Source organism: Centropristis striata, chromosome 18 (genome assembly GCF_030273125.1).
Source record: "Centropristis striata isolate RG_2023a ecotype Rhode Island chromosome 18, C.striata_1.0, whole genome shotgun sequence".
Taxonomy (NCBI): Eukaryota; Metazoa; Chordata; class Actinopteri; order Perciformes; family Serranidae; genus Centropristis; species Centropristis striata.
In genome coordinates this window covers 29,540,648-29,553,619 of record NC_081534.1, presented here as the reverse complement: position 1 = coordinate 29,553,619, position 12,972 = coordinate 29,540,648, and the positions used below count along the sequence as shown (strand labels likewise).

Sequence of the window (12,972 nt, the reverse complement as noted above, 5' to 3'; positions counted from 1 at the left end):
AGATTTTGCTGGTTTACTAGTGTGTTTGGGCTCATTGTCTTGTTGAAACACCCATTTCAATGGCATGTCCTTTTTAATCAAAGTACGCTGTTCTTCTGAACAATGTCTTGAATGACCCATTCTCCTCAGGCTTTCAAAGAGAAATGCATGTTCAACAAGTGCTGGCTTCATCCTTAAATAACGGCCACCTGAATCACACCTGTTTTTTTTCACTAAATTGATGACCTCACTGATTGAATGCCACACTGCTGTTTTTTTTAACACACCCCTTTCAACTAATTGCCCAATTGCACAGCCTTAAGAGCTGCATATCATGAGTGCTGGGTCTTGTTGGTTTTCTGAGAATCTACTGCACCTACTGGTACCTTGTTTGGCATGTAGCAATAAAAAATATACTAAAAACCTGGATTAATCTGGTTAGTCACATTGGACTGCTATTATTTTGAACACTACTGTATATCCAAAAACTAGTAGGAATTTATTTGATTTAGGAACTAAACTAGCTTTTCTTTTGTCTCTCACATTTTAATTGAACTCCTCCTCTTCATGTGGCCTCTCCAGTTAAAATATGCCCGACCAGGCCTGCCCGCCTTCAGCCAGGAGGTGCTGAGGAAGTGGAAGAACGAGGTGAAGCTGCAGAGGAAAGTCCACTGTCCCAACCAGGTAGGAAACAACATGAACCTGTCAGCTTTGGTGATTTGAGTTTACAGTTTTATATAGAAGTTCATGTATTTATATATTGTCTGGTTAGTGGATCAGGGTGACAAGACTGTGTATAACAGGGTATAACATATCCTGCTGGGGAAAAATAATTCTGTAAAGTACTAAAGTCTACATTGTATATAATGTTCCTAATGTTATTTTATTTTAATTGTTAATACTTTTTATATTTCTACTTATATAATTATATTAGTACAGTGAATTGTTAACACTTTATTATAGTTTACATATATATGTTTTACATATTTTACTTGTTTATTTGCTTATATTTCTTGTTTATACTGCTGTTTACTATTTATTGTTATTTGCTCTCCATTTTGCTGCTGTAACACTTGAAATTTCCCCGTTGTGGGACTAATAAAGGAAATCTTAATCTTAAATAGAAATTATGAATTTGCCAATTTATTGAGTTATTTCTAATTTTTTATTTTTTTTATTTAAAACTTTTACCACTTCTCAGTGATTTCTACTGAAGCCACTGTTTATTGACAGTACGTTTAGGCGTTCAAGCTGAGGCTCTTAAAGGAACACAGTGACATATTCTTCCAAAATTAGATGATAAAACTCTCACTCTGTACAGTAAATATTTAGCATTTAACCCATTAAGGCCTAAAGTGCCTGGAAAAAATGCCTGGAAAAAAATGCCTGGAAAACCTATGGGCGATTTTCAAATGACCCCCTAAAACCTGAAGTTTTTCTGGAAATTCAACACCTACTAAATAATAGATTTTTCAGCCTCTGTAGCAGATAGAAATGAAATTCAAAAAGTATTTGAGAGCTTATACCCGTGGCTTTCATACGAAGTTGAGTTTATTTGTCCAAACCATCAATAAAGTTTTTTAAAAAATCAACAAACTCAGCAAATGTTACATTTGACTGAATAAAAAATCCTATGGATAATACTAATACATGCCCATTAGCAAGATGCAAACATGATATGACCACTGGAAGAAATAGACATAGTTCTCATTAGCCTACTGTAATAAAAAAAAAAAAATTATCATAATAATAATAATAATAAATAATAATAATACATTTTATATATTGCACTTTTCAGGGTACTCAACGACGCATAACGTAATATAAGACAAACAGTCATGATTTCTTATATCATCATCACAATCAATTAGCCTATTATTATTATTATTATTATTATTATTAATAATATATTATTGTCTCCATATGGCCACAAATCTGTCTGTTCCTCGGTGAAAATATGTCGTCTAAATACATATTCCTCATCCATAAATGCCGGTCGATTGGTTCCGAGGGTTCAAAGTCGGATCAGCAATTAAATGATCGGCACTGTTTTCATCAGATCTCTTCCGTCACTTACTGCTGAGCTCCTCCGCTATAGTCGTCTTCCTCCATGATTTATAAGTTCTGGAAAAGTCAAATGTTGCATTGCGACACTCCCACATGTATTCTGATGCATTTCATTGGCCAAGAGACCGAAAATAGGTGGAAAAAAATACAAATACTACAAAATGACATATCCGCTGTCCCGGCCTTAATGGTAGAGTGACGCAACATCTCTCCCAGTTTTAATGGTAGAAATGCGGTAATGCTTTCCCGGCGTCAATGGGTTAAGTGGTAACAATCATCTCATCTAACTCTCCAAGAAAGCGATCAAGTATTTTCCCCAAAATGTCTAATTATTTAGTTAACTACTAGCAATAAGCGAGCAGATTCAGGGGTTCAGTACAAGGACTCTTTGACACAATGCTTCTACTTCAAGTTTTTGCGGCTTTAAAAAAAACTCTGAAAAGAGGCGAGTTATGCTCTATTTACTTATTGTTCATTCTGTTATCAATTGTCAATTATTTCAGACAGTATTTAAGTCAGGTTTGGGCCTTCTTACTCTGTATTTGTAGCTAATTTTATTATTATTTTGTGTCTTCCTCAGGGTTGTGGCTCCACATACACCAGTGTGTCTGGGCTGAAAGCTCATCTGGGACTCTGCACGAGGGTACGTCAGCTTTTTTCCTTATCTAAGTAAAGATACCAAGCATAGAAATGTAAATATTGCTAAAATGCCTTTAAATTTAATCGGAAAAAAGTCTTTCTCACTGGTTTTCACATGAAAATCTTACCGCAGATAATTCCAAAATTATCTTTAATATCATTGTCTTTTCCTTACTACAAAAAACAGATGCAGTGATATAATATAATAAGTATATAAATAGCACAGAGTATTCCAGCTTCATAATCATTTCTCTTTTGATTCTCTTGATCTAATTTCAGGGCGACTTTGAGGCTGGAAAGTACCGATGTCTGATCTGTAACAAAGAGTTTAACTCTGAGAGCGGAGTGAAATACCACATCAACTCTGTCCATTCACAGGTAAACATGGTTCACAACCAATATCTTTCACCCTGCGTCCTATTCTTTCAAAATTTACGCAGCAGATTAAAGACAAATATGGAAAAAATATGCTTTTCTACAATTTTGTGCAATATGGCAACCATTTTTTTCTTATTCAGAAAAATTGGAAGCCACTAATATTGTATTGTAGATTTTATAACTGACCCCATATTATTTATAGTTTACTTATTTATTTATTTATTTGTACGTTTACAATTTAATTTAATTTTTTTAAACTAATTTATTGTTTATTTTTGTTGCTTTTTTGTTTTTTTTTCCTAATTGTATTTGTTATTGTATTTTTTTGAGTCTCACTTTTTTTGTCACATGTCACATTTTATCACATATGTACATGTCAGTGTTTACAGATTTAATTCTGTTTGATTATTAAATTGATTATTACAGTAATACTATAATGGGGATGGGGCTCTGTTGGTGCAGAAACATACCAATAGACGCTGTTTAAAATGTAAATAAAACAGACTGCCATAATTTGCTAATCTTTTGTGACATTTATTCAATTTAAAACTGTTCAAAGACACTCTGAATTCAGTTTTTATTATTATTATTATTATTTTCATTCAGTTTTTATTAACTCAACTCAACTTTATTTGTAGAGCACTTTAAAAACAACCACAGCAGCAAAAAAGTGCTGTACATAAACAAGCAAACAAGAAACAATAAAATAAATAAAACAGGAATACACACTAAAATAAATAGTTGCATTGCTTTTTAAAAACTATTAAAAACAATAAATAAAAGCAAGCCATAAAACACTAAAACAAGAGCAGAATCTCATGCACGGTTGAAAGCCGAGGAATAAAAATAGGTTTTAAGATGAATTTTAAAATGGACAGTGATGAGGCTTGTCTGATGTGCAAAGGTAGGTAGCTCATTCCACATTGACACAGCTTTCCAATCTTTTGGAAATGAGGTTGTATCTTATTTTATATGACTTTTAATATCAATAAATAGACGTTGAGTTATTAGAAGATTTCCCCTCCTGGCTTGTATGTTTGCACTAAGTTGTATATAGTATATTGTTAAATGTCTTTTTCTTAGATTGTTTATTTTTTGTCTTGATCTTAACCCATTGAAGCCTGGAAAGTGGATACGTCGTTTTGTTGTATTTGTATAAGCTCTCAAATACTTTTTGAATGTAATTTCTATCTGCTACAGAGGCTGAAAAATCTATTATTTAGTAGAAGCGTTGAAACTTCTGTTGAATTTCCAGAAAAACTTCAGGTTTTAGGGGCTTATTTTAAAATCGCCCAGAGGTTTTACAGGAAGTTTTAGGCGTCAATGGGTTAAAGGGAAATAATTTTGTGTGAAAATTTTGTGGTCGGCTGTAACAAAGAAATTTCCCCGCTGTGGGATTAATAAAGTCAAATCTAATCTATGTTCCCTCCTCCTCTCTCCACAGGACTGGTTCGTGACAAACAAAAAGGCCTCCAAGAAGTTTGAGAAGTTCCTCAAAAGCCAGCCCAAGGATTTTGTCACGAACGTGGACAAGCAGATCGTGGATCACTACCACCACCACCATCACCACCACCTCCAGCACCATCATCAGCAGCATCAGCACCACCACCACCACCACCACCACCCCCATCAGCAGCAGCAGCAGCAGCAGCTTCTCCAGCTCCAACCCATGCAGCACCCTCTGCAGCCGCTGCACCACCTGCAGCACCAAACCCAGCTCCTGCATCAGGACCACCAGAGCCTCCCTCCGCAGGTGGAGGCCCAGCTTCAGCAGCCCATCCTGCACTACACCCCTTTAGAGCCTCCTCCCGCTCCCATGTGGGTGGATCTGGACCGGGGCGGGGCCGTGCCGGGGGCGGAGCAGGCGCCCATCGAGATGGAGATGGCGGAAGTTGACAAACCGGCAGAGGACAACGGAGAAATGGTGGAGGAGAAGAGGAGAGAGAAGGTGGAGAGAGCAGGGGAGAAGGGGAAGGTGGATGGGAGGCGGAAGGATTGTTTTGCTTTTGGAGGTAGCGGTGGTGGAGGTGGAGGTGGAGGTGGTGGCGGCAGTGGAGGCGTCAGCAGCAGCAGCAGTAGCAGCAGTAATACTGGCAGCTCATCCAGCGAGTCGGAGGTGGAGCAGCAGGAGCGGCAGAGACAGATGGACCAGTGGAATCTGAAGCGGCCGGGCATCATGGAGCCCCACCCCGAGGCTGGAAAGCCACAGAGGAACACTTAAAAACACACCTAAAAGTTACACTTACACTCATGGTGCATCAGAGCTGAGTTTAACACAGTAGAAGAAGACACCGCTGAGTGTCTGTCCCTACTTTATTAGCTTTGACGTAGAAGAAAACGAGGCGAGAAGGCAGCTGACGACAGAGCAACGGTTCTAAGAGTTGTGAAAAGATGGCGGAAACGTTTAAAAGAAGCCAACAGAGTCGGCGCGGATGTGAGACGATTCGCCATGGCTTCTGTTTCAGAGTGGTTGTCATTGTATAGCCTGGAGACATGTAGTTTATCTGTGTTTACCTGTAACAGATTCTTTTCAATGTGTCTTATTCTTTTAAAAAAAAGTTTGATAAACCCTTCCTGTCTTTCATGTTTACCTTAAAGGGAAATAGTTTGTTTAAGAGAGGCTGCTGCAGTATAGTATTTTATTAGACTCGTCTAGTCGCTCTCTTTCTCCTAAAAGATTTCGTGCCTCTTCAGGATGATCTGTATCACTTCATACGACTCATCATCACTTTGCTGGGCTAAATAAGGTTGGAGGTGTCACTTTTTTTTTTTTGGTAACATCCAGTAGAAAAAGGATTCCCCTCCCCCCTGTCTCTTCCTGTAACATATTTAATTTGTGACATTTTGACTAAAATTTACGTTATGACAGTGTAACTTGGTTCATGGCTGGCATCAAGTTGCCACCCTTGAGAAATCCCTGGCAAAAAAACAACAAGGTTAAAGTCTTTTTATCACATAAAAGTATCAGTTCAATTAGGGCTGCACAATTAAACGAATTTTAATCGTGATCACGATTTTGGCCACCACAATTAAATTAAATTGATCATCGGCAATATTTCCATTTTAAAATGCGGCTCTCCTGCATATCTAATCAAGCACTTTCCACACCAGTAGTCCACCAACCACCAGGGGGCGGGGCCGTTTTTCTCCCCTGAAAAAAGCCTGGTTGCTGATTGGTTAGAATGCTAAGCAGGATGTGACGTAGTACTGGACGCCACAACAACTCACACCATTTATAAAAGCCGGTGAAGCAGTGTTGCCAACTAAAGCAACTTTGTTGCTATATTTAGCGACTTTTCAGACCCCCTTAGCGACTATTTTTCAAAAAAGCGACTGGCGACAAATCCAGCAACTTTTACTGGTGTTGTTGGAGACTCCTTACTCTTCTTAACGAGCCGCGGGGGCCGGTGGCTCTTTTTAACAAGCCGCGGCGGCCAGCGGCTCTTTAAGAAGAGTAAGAATGAGTCGAATCGGCACAGTCCTCCTGCAGCAGTCTTTCCCAGCTGCAGAGCCAGAGGGGATGTTAATCCCTTAGCGTCCAGTCTGCAAATTGCTAACAGGCTAACAGTTAGCTCTGTAGCAGGACAGTGTGTATGTGCTGCTGCTGCAGGAGGTGTTCACTTAGCGATCTCTGTTTGTTTACAACAAGCACCGGACACTAAAACCTGTTCCTATTGTTTGTTTAAAAGTAGTGCAATAAAAATACAAATGTTTTCTCTAACATGATGAATAATCGTGATTAATAATCGTGATTACAATATTGATCAAAATAATCGTGATTATCATTTTTGGCCATAACCGTGCAGCCCTAAGTTCAACATATTTGAACACACAAACTTGCTAAAACTTTGAGAAGATCAATACCACTCTTGTTAAGTACAGCACAACATATAATAACAGAAGTTATTAGTAAAGCATGTAGCTCCCCCTAAAACAATGAATTGTAGTTACATTCCTATTAGTGTAGGATTAAACAAACAAGATAAATTCTGTTATTTGGGGGCTTCAGATGTGATAAAAGATGTATTTTTGGAAGCTGTTTCCTCCTGATTTTAGTATTTATGCTAAGATAGCTTCACCAGCTGTGTAAGTGCAAACAAATCCTAATTTTAACTTATATGACTACTAAGTTTCACCACAGAGATTTTAAGCAATAACTAAATAGTTGCACATACCCCTAGAGTAGGTGCAAGTCATATAATGTCACGTATTTACACTCAGTAATATGTCTTTTATTTTAGTGTATTATAGAGCTGTCAGGGATCATTCACTCATTTGGATTTGGTTTCTCTGAGGAAAACAATAACAAAGAGTATCAGAAAAGTCAATCATAAAAGATATATAGATGCATAAAACAGGAGTTTTTCTGCCATTTTGCAACACAGATTTGTTGATCTAGTATTTTAGTATTGATCCAGCTTACTTCAGTGTCCCCATGTCAGCCAGAAAGCTAATGTGTTCAATCTAGTTAGGTTATGCTCCAAGGGTGACCAATTTTAGTAGATGATTAAGTAAGAAACTATTAGTTACTGGGACTTAAACACAGCTGGTGCAGCACAGTGCAGCTCTGTACTTTAAGTGGTATGAGAGTGATATTGATCTTCTAAATCTGTGAAACGAAGCAAATCAGTTTGTGTCTCAAAATGATGGACTGTTCCTTTTAGAAGCAGCATCAGCAGCTGCTGTCAGCCTACCTCACGATATTGTACTCTTAATGCTGTCAATATCCACTTTCCAAGAAACAGAAAACAGTTTAGGATTGACTCCAGCAGTGTTTGAAGCCAAACTGTTCCTGTTGTCAAGATGTGGGGAGTTTTGATTATCAGTAATCTTTTTTTTATTTTTAGTTTAACTTAACAAAAAAGAAAACTGAGCATCTACTTACTGGCGTCCAGAAAGTTGTCATCAAGTAACATCAAGTTCTGTTTAAAGGCTCTAGGAAAAGCTAGTCAGTGGACCTTTAGTTGTTGTTTTCATATTAAATTTCTGTCACTATGTTAAGATTTAAGTTTAACATTTTTATTCGGTTTTTAACATTCCATGCAGGAGTTTTATCAGCAGGGAAACAAAGTATTAGAAAGCACATAAATATGATTGGTTGTTAATGGCTGATCACAAAAAAAAGGGGTAATTCTTGTGTTCTCAGGGTTCTTTGTTCCTCAACTATATATGGCACATAATAGATATATGACCAGGGTCCTATGTTTCCCAGTTCTAAAGATGTGCTTTCCCAGGGTCCTTTGTTCCCCATCTCTATATAGCACATAATGGGAACCTAAAAATATGTTCCACAGCAGAATTCACTTAATATGACAGGGGTTATGAAATCTCGTGACCCAAACTCTATATGAGGGTGTGTGTTTACAGATAATTTAACTAGGGAACTTGAGACCCTGGGAACATAGGACCTTGGGAACTTAGAACACTGAGAATATAGAACTTTGGGAACTTAGGACCCTAGGAACTTGGGACCTTGGGAACTCAGGACCCTGGGAACATGGGACCTTGGGAACTTAGAACCCTGAGAATATAGAACTTTGGGGACTTAGGACCTTGGGAACTTAGGACCCTAGGAGCATGGGACCTTGGGAACTTAGAACCCTGAGAATATAGAACTTTGGGGACTTAGGACCTTGGGAACTTAGGACCCTAGGAGCATGGGACCTTGGGAACTTAGAACCCTGAGAATATAGAACTTTGGGGACTTAGGGCCCCAGGAACGTGGGACTTTGGGAACTTAGGACCCTAGGAACATGGGACGTTGGGTACTTAGGACCTTTGGAACTTAGGACCCTAGGAACATGGGGCCTTGGGAACTTAGGACCCTAGGGACATGGGACCTTGGGAACTTAGGGCCCTAGGGACATGGGACCTTGGGTACTTAGGATCCTAGGAACATGGGACCTTGGGAACTTAGAACCCTAGGAACATGAGACCGTGGGTACTTAGGACCTTGGGAACTTAAAACCCTGAGCATATAGAAACTTTGGGACTTAGGACCTTGGGAACATAGGACCCTAGAAAATCAGAACTGTAGCAAAATAAGACCTTGGGTTCTTAAGACCCTGGGGACTTAGGATCCTGGCAAATTAGGGCCTTGGGAAACAAGGACCCTGGTAACTCAGAGCTGTAGTTCCATAAGATCTTGGGTACTTATAACCTTGAGGACTTAGCATAGGACCTTGGCTACTGAAGACCCTGGGAACGTAGGACCTTGGGAAATTAGAACCCCAGAAACTCAGAACTGTAGCAACATAAGATGTTGGGTACTTAAGACCCTAGAAACATAGATACTCTTCGTAAAACAACCACCATGTGACAGTCAACGTATTGTTCAAGAAGTTAACAGACTGCTGGTGACTTGGACACGTTGACACGAGTTAACTGTGATGAAGGAAAGCTAACATACCAAGCATTTAACACGGAGGGTGGCTGCTTTTATTTTCTGTTCATTCTTCAAAGACAGACTTGTTTTTGTTTGTCTCACAGAATATTTAACCGATAGCATGTAGCCTAATGTTTATGTACTCTGCATTTTGTATCTACTATGGTGACGTATGGTTATGGATGGTTGTCAGTCATCTGTTTGTGGCGTTTTAACACTATTTTATATGTTTTTTTTACAATCTTTTAACATTTATGAATGTATTTGGTTATTGGTTTCCCCTCTGTTGTGCACTTATGTTGAGTTTTTTCCTAAAGAAAAAGGATAATTTATCATTTGCATTGATTTGCAACTTTCAAAGAGGAGGTCCCTTTAATCTGTCTTTAGAAAACTATGTATGATTATTCTGTCAAAAATATTTACTGTATCTGATTCTGTTTAAAGTGCTTTACCTGTCATTGCCCTCCATCAGATGCCTTTTAGAAGAGTTTGAAATAGAAAACCTCCAAGTACATGGGAAGTATTCCAAAAAGTTTGTATTGTTTCAGTCATTTTACTCTTTGTTAAGTAATGGGAAGACTTTTTTTATAAGGGTTGCAAGCACCAACTGGGTTAGAACCATCTGTCTCACTAACTATCTGTTGTAGCTTTTACTGTCTACGCCAAAGAGGTTTTGGTTTGGTCTGTTTTTCAGCAGGATTATGGAAAAACCACTGACCTGATTTTAATGAAACTTGGTGTAAGGGTGAAGCACGGGCCAAGGAATAATCCATTACATGTTGGAGTGGATTCAAATTGATTGGTGGAAACATGAATTATTTTTCACTTTCAAGACTGCAAATTGGGGCATTTGGCTTTGGCCAACATCTTTTTTGGTTTCAGACTAAACTAGTTGTAAGGCCTAAACAGTCAACGACTGAGAAGTATAATTTTCATGGTAATTCAGTTGATAATTTTGACCTAATTATCTTTGTCAAGGAGGTTTTGTTTTGGGTCCGGTTTGATGGCTTGGTTGTCCGTTTTTCAGCAGGATTTTATAAAAACCACTGGTTTGAATTTCATTAAACCTGGTTAAAGGGTGTAGCATGGTTCAAGGAAGAATCTATTACAATTGGGATTCTTTCCAAATCGTGGGGCAGATACATTAATTATTTGTCACTTTCAAGACTGCAAAATGGGGCATTTGGCATTTTAACAACATAACGTGAGGACTGAACTGTCAATGGTTGAAAAACCAATTTTTTGTTGTAATTCAGTTGATGGACAGATGTGCATTAAGAACTCTAATTGTCTTTGCCAAGGAAGTTTTGTTTTCGGTTCAGTTGGTTTGTTGGTTTGTCTGTTTTTCAGCAGGATTGTGGAAAAACTACTGGCCAGATTTTCATGAAACTTGGTTGAACTTGGTTCTAGAGAATACCCATTACATTTTTTTGAGCGGAACTGAATCTCACATTGCGAGATATTTGGGCATTTGGCCTTTGGCAGAGGTCTACACTCTGAAGTGCCCTTCTACTTTTTGTTTTATTTTTACTTTAACCTTTAATTAAACCAGGTTACATTGCTCTCTATCTTTGGTGCTAACCAGTCGTTCCATTATTTCACTGAAGTTTGAATAAGTTGCTGTTTTTTTTTTCGTTGTTCAGCCACATTCTGTGTTAGCCTGCTGCCTTGCATGCTCAATTTCGTTTCGGACTGCAAGGCGGCCTGGTGTCCAGGGCCGATTCTTAGCCCTGCTGTTGGTATCCAATCACAGAGCGGGGAGCGACGGCAAGACGATGACGCGTACTACCGGACAGACGGAAGCTTGTAGTTTTGTAGTTTTCTTACAGATCCAACATGGCTGCAGCAAACGCGAAGCTCTCCTTCCATTAAGATTAAGAAGATTAAGATTAAGAATTCTTTATTGTCATACCAACAACACATGCATGCACATGATGAGGCACGAAATTAAGTACTGAGGCCCGGTCAAGCCAAACATACAAGTAAAAAGAAGCGATTGTTCGCACAAAAAGTAAGAACTGGCTTGTCACCGGGAGCTCGAGAAGCCGATGCACTGACACGCGCCGCCATCTTTGATCATCAATGAACACACTCACTAGCTGTAGACAGTGTTCTAGATGGTTTAGAGCCAAAGTTTATTTTAAAAGAAGAACAACGTTTGGCTTTAAACTCCAGGATTTGGCAAAAGCCTAATCTACCAACTAGCCCCGTTAGTGGCTAAGCTAATGGGGTTTAGCGAGACATCATCTGGTATAACTGATACGATTGGCTAAGAGCTACGTACAGACGCTTATGATAGACATTCGTAGCGCCCAATAAACAGCTCTGGGCAATCATAAACCCCGCCTCCTCAAAGGAAAAATCAATAGGTGGTTTCCAGACTATATCCCATTTGTGATATAGTCTGACTAGCCAGGCTAAGTCTGTGTAGCTTCTCATGCCCAATTTCAAATCCTTCTAAATAATAATTATAATAAGATAGTTCTTCTAATTACTATTCTCCACCTCGGTCGGTGGTTTCCAATCTTTATGTCTTGAAGTCCCTTGAGGTGAAGCAATATGTACTAGCAGCACAATGTGAGTGGTTGCATATGGGCCATAACAAAGTCAGCCAGAGCCCTAAAAAATGTATAATTAATGCGTCCTGTAAGTGTATGGAAATCAGAAATATTTGTTTATTTGTCCACATCTTGTTGGCTTGAAGCTTGCTTGTTGTTGGAATACTTCCCATGTCCACTTATGCTTGTGACCAAATCTTTATCACCATGCATGCACTTTGAACAGTTTGATGGCACAAAGGAAAGCATTACTCAGCATTAAGAGACTTAAACAAGTAGTTTAAAAATGTCCAATATTTGAGTGAGGCTCAAAAATCACACCAGTAACTCAAAAAAATGAAACTTCATATTTCATGTTTTCACAGTCATTTGCACCTTCTGTCTTCCTGCTGTTACTTTATTTGCATCTCTTCCTCTTAATGCTGGAGCACAGTTCTCTTTTAGTCCAAATAGAAAGCCTATATTGTTATAATTTTTATATTTTAGTGCCAACTGAGGAATTGTCACCTACTAGAGGCAGTAGAACCAAAACGGCTACATTATATGTAATTGAATTTTACTAAAGGTGACTAATTTTCACACTATAGAGGGCTGAGTTTTGTGCAGTAAAGGAGCTCTGAGAATTAATTAAGATTGAAATTAATGAGAAATTGTTCAGATATCTTGTTTCCCACCATCACCATCACCATCCATACAGAAAATATACAGTATATATAATCTAGGCCAATAAAGGTTCAGTTTGTATCATTTGTAAACACACAAAGAAAGCACTTAATTTTTTTTTTTTCCATTTTGTGGGACATAATTTATATTCAAGTGAAACTAGTTACGGTTACTCAGCCAACCCTGTGTTACAAATCTGTACATTTAATATGTTATTACTTGTTTTTTAGAAGTTACGTGCTGCTATTTCATAGTACCAGCAGTGTTATAACCACAGATGATTAAAAGTTTAATTCATGGTCA

The 12,972-nt window shown here is 38.4% G+C and overlaps 1 protein-coding gene across 1 annotated transcript in view; it reads left to right on the top strand.

Annotated features, from left to right (window-relative positions):
- Nucleotides 1-12,972, top strand: part of znf512 (zinc finger protein 512) — a 25,833-nt gene extending 12,861 nt beyond the window's left edge. Inside the window, exons 13-16 of the mRNA XM_059356291.1 lie at nucleotides 562-663; nucleotides 2,627-2,689; nucleotides 2,965-3,063; nucleotides 4,508-12,972. Of these exons, the coding sequence (XP_059212274.1) occupies nucleotides 562-663; nucleotides 2,627-2,689; nucleotides 2,965-3,063; nucleotides 4,508-5,284 (1,041 nt within the window). The 3' untranslated portion in view covers nucleotides 5,285-12,972. The remainder of the gene's footprint in view (nucleotides 1-561; nucleotides 664-2,626; nucleotides 2,690-2,964; nucleotides 3,064-4,507) is intronic.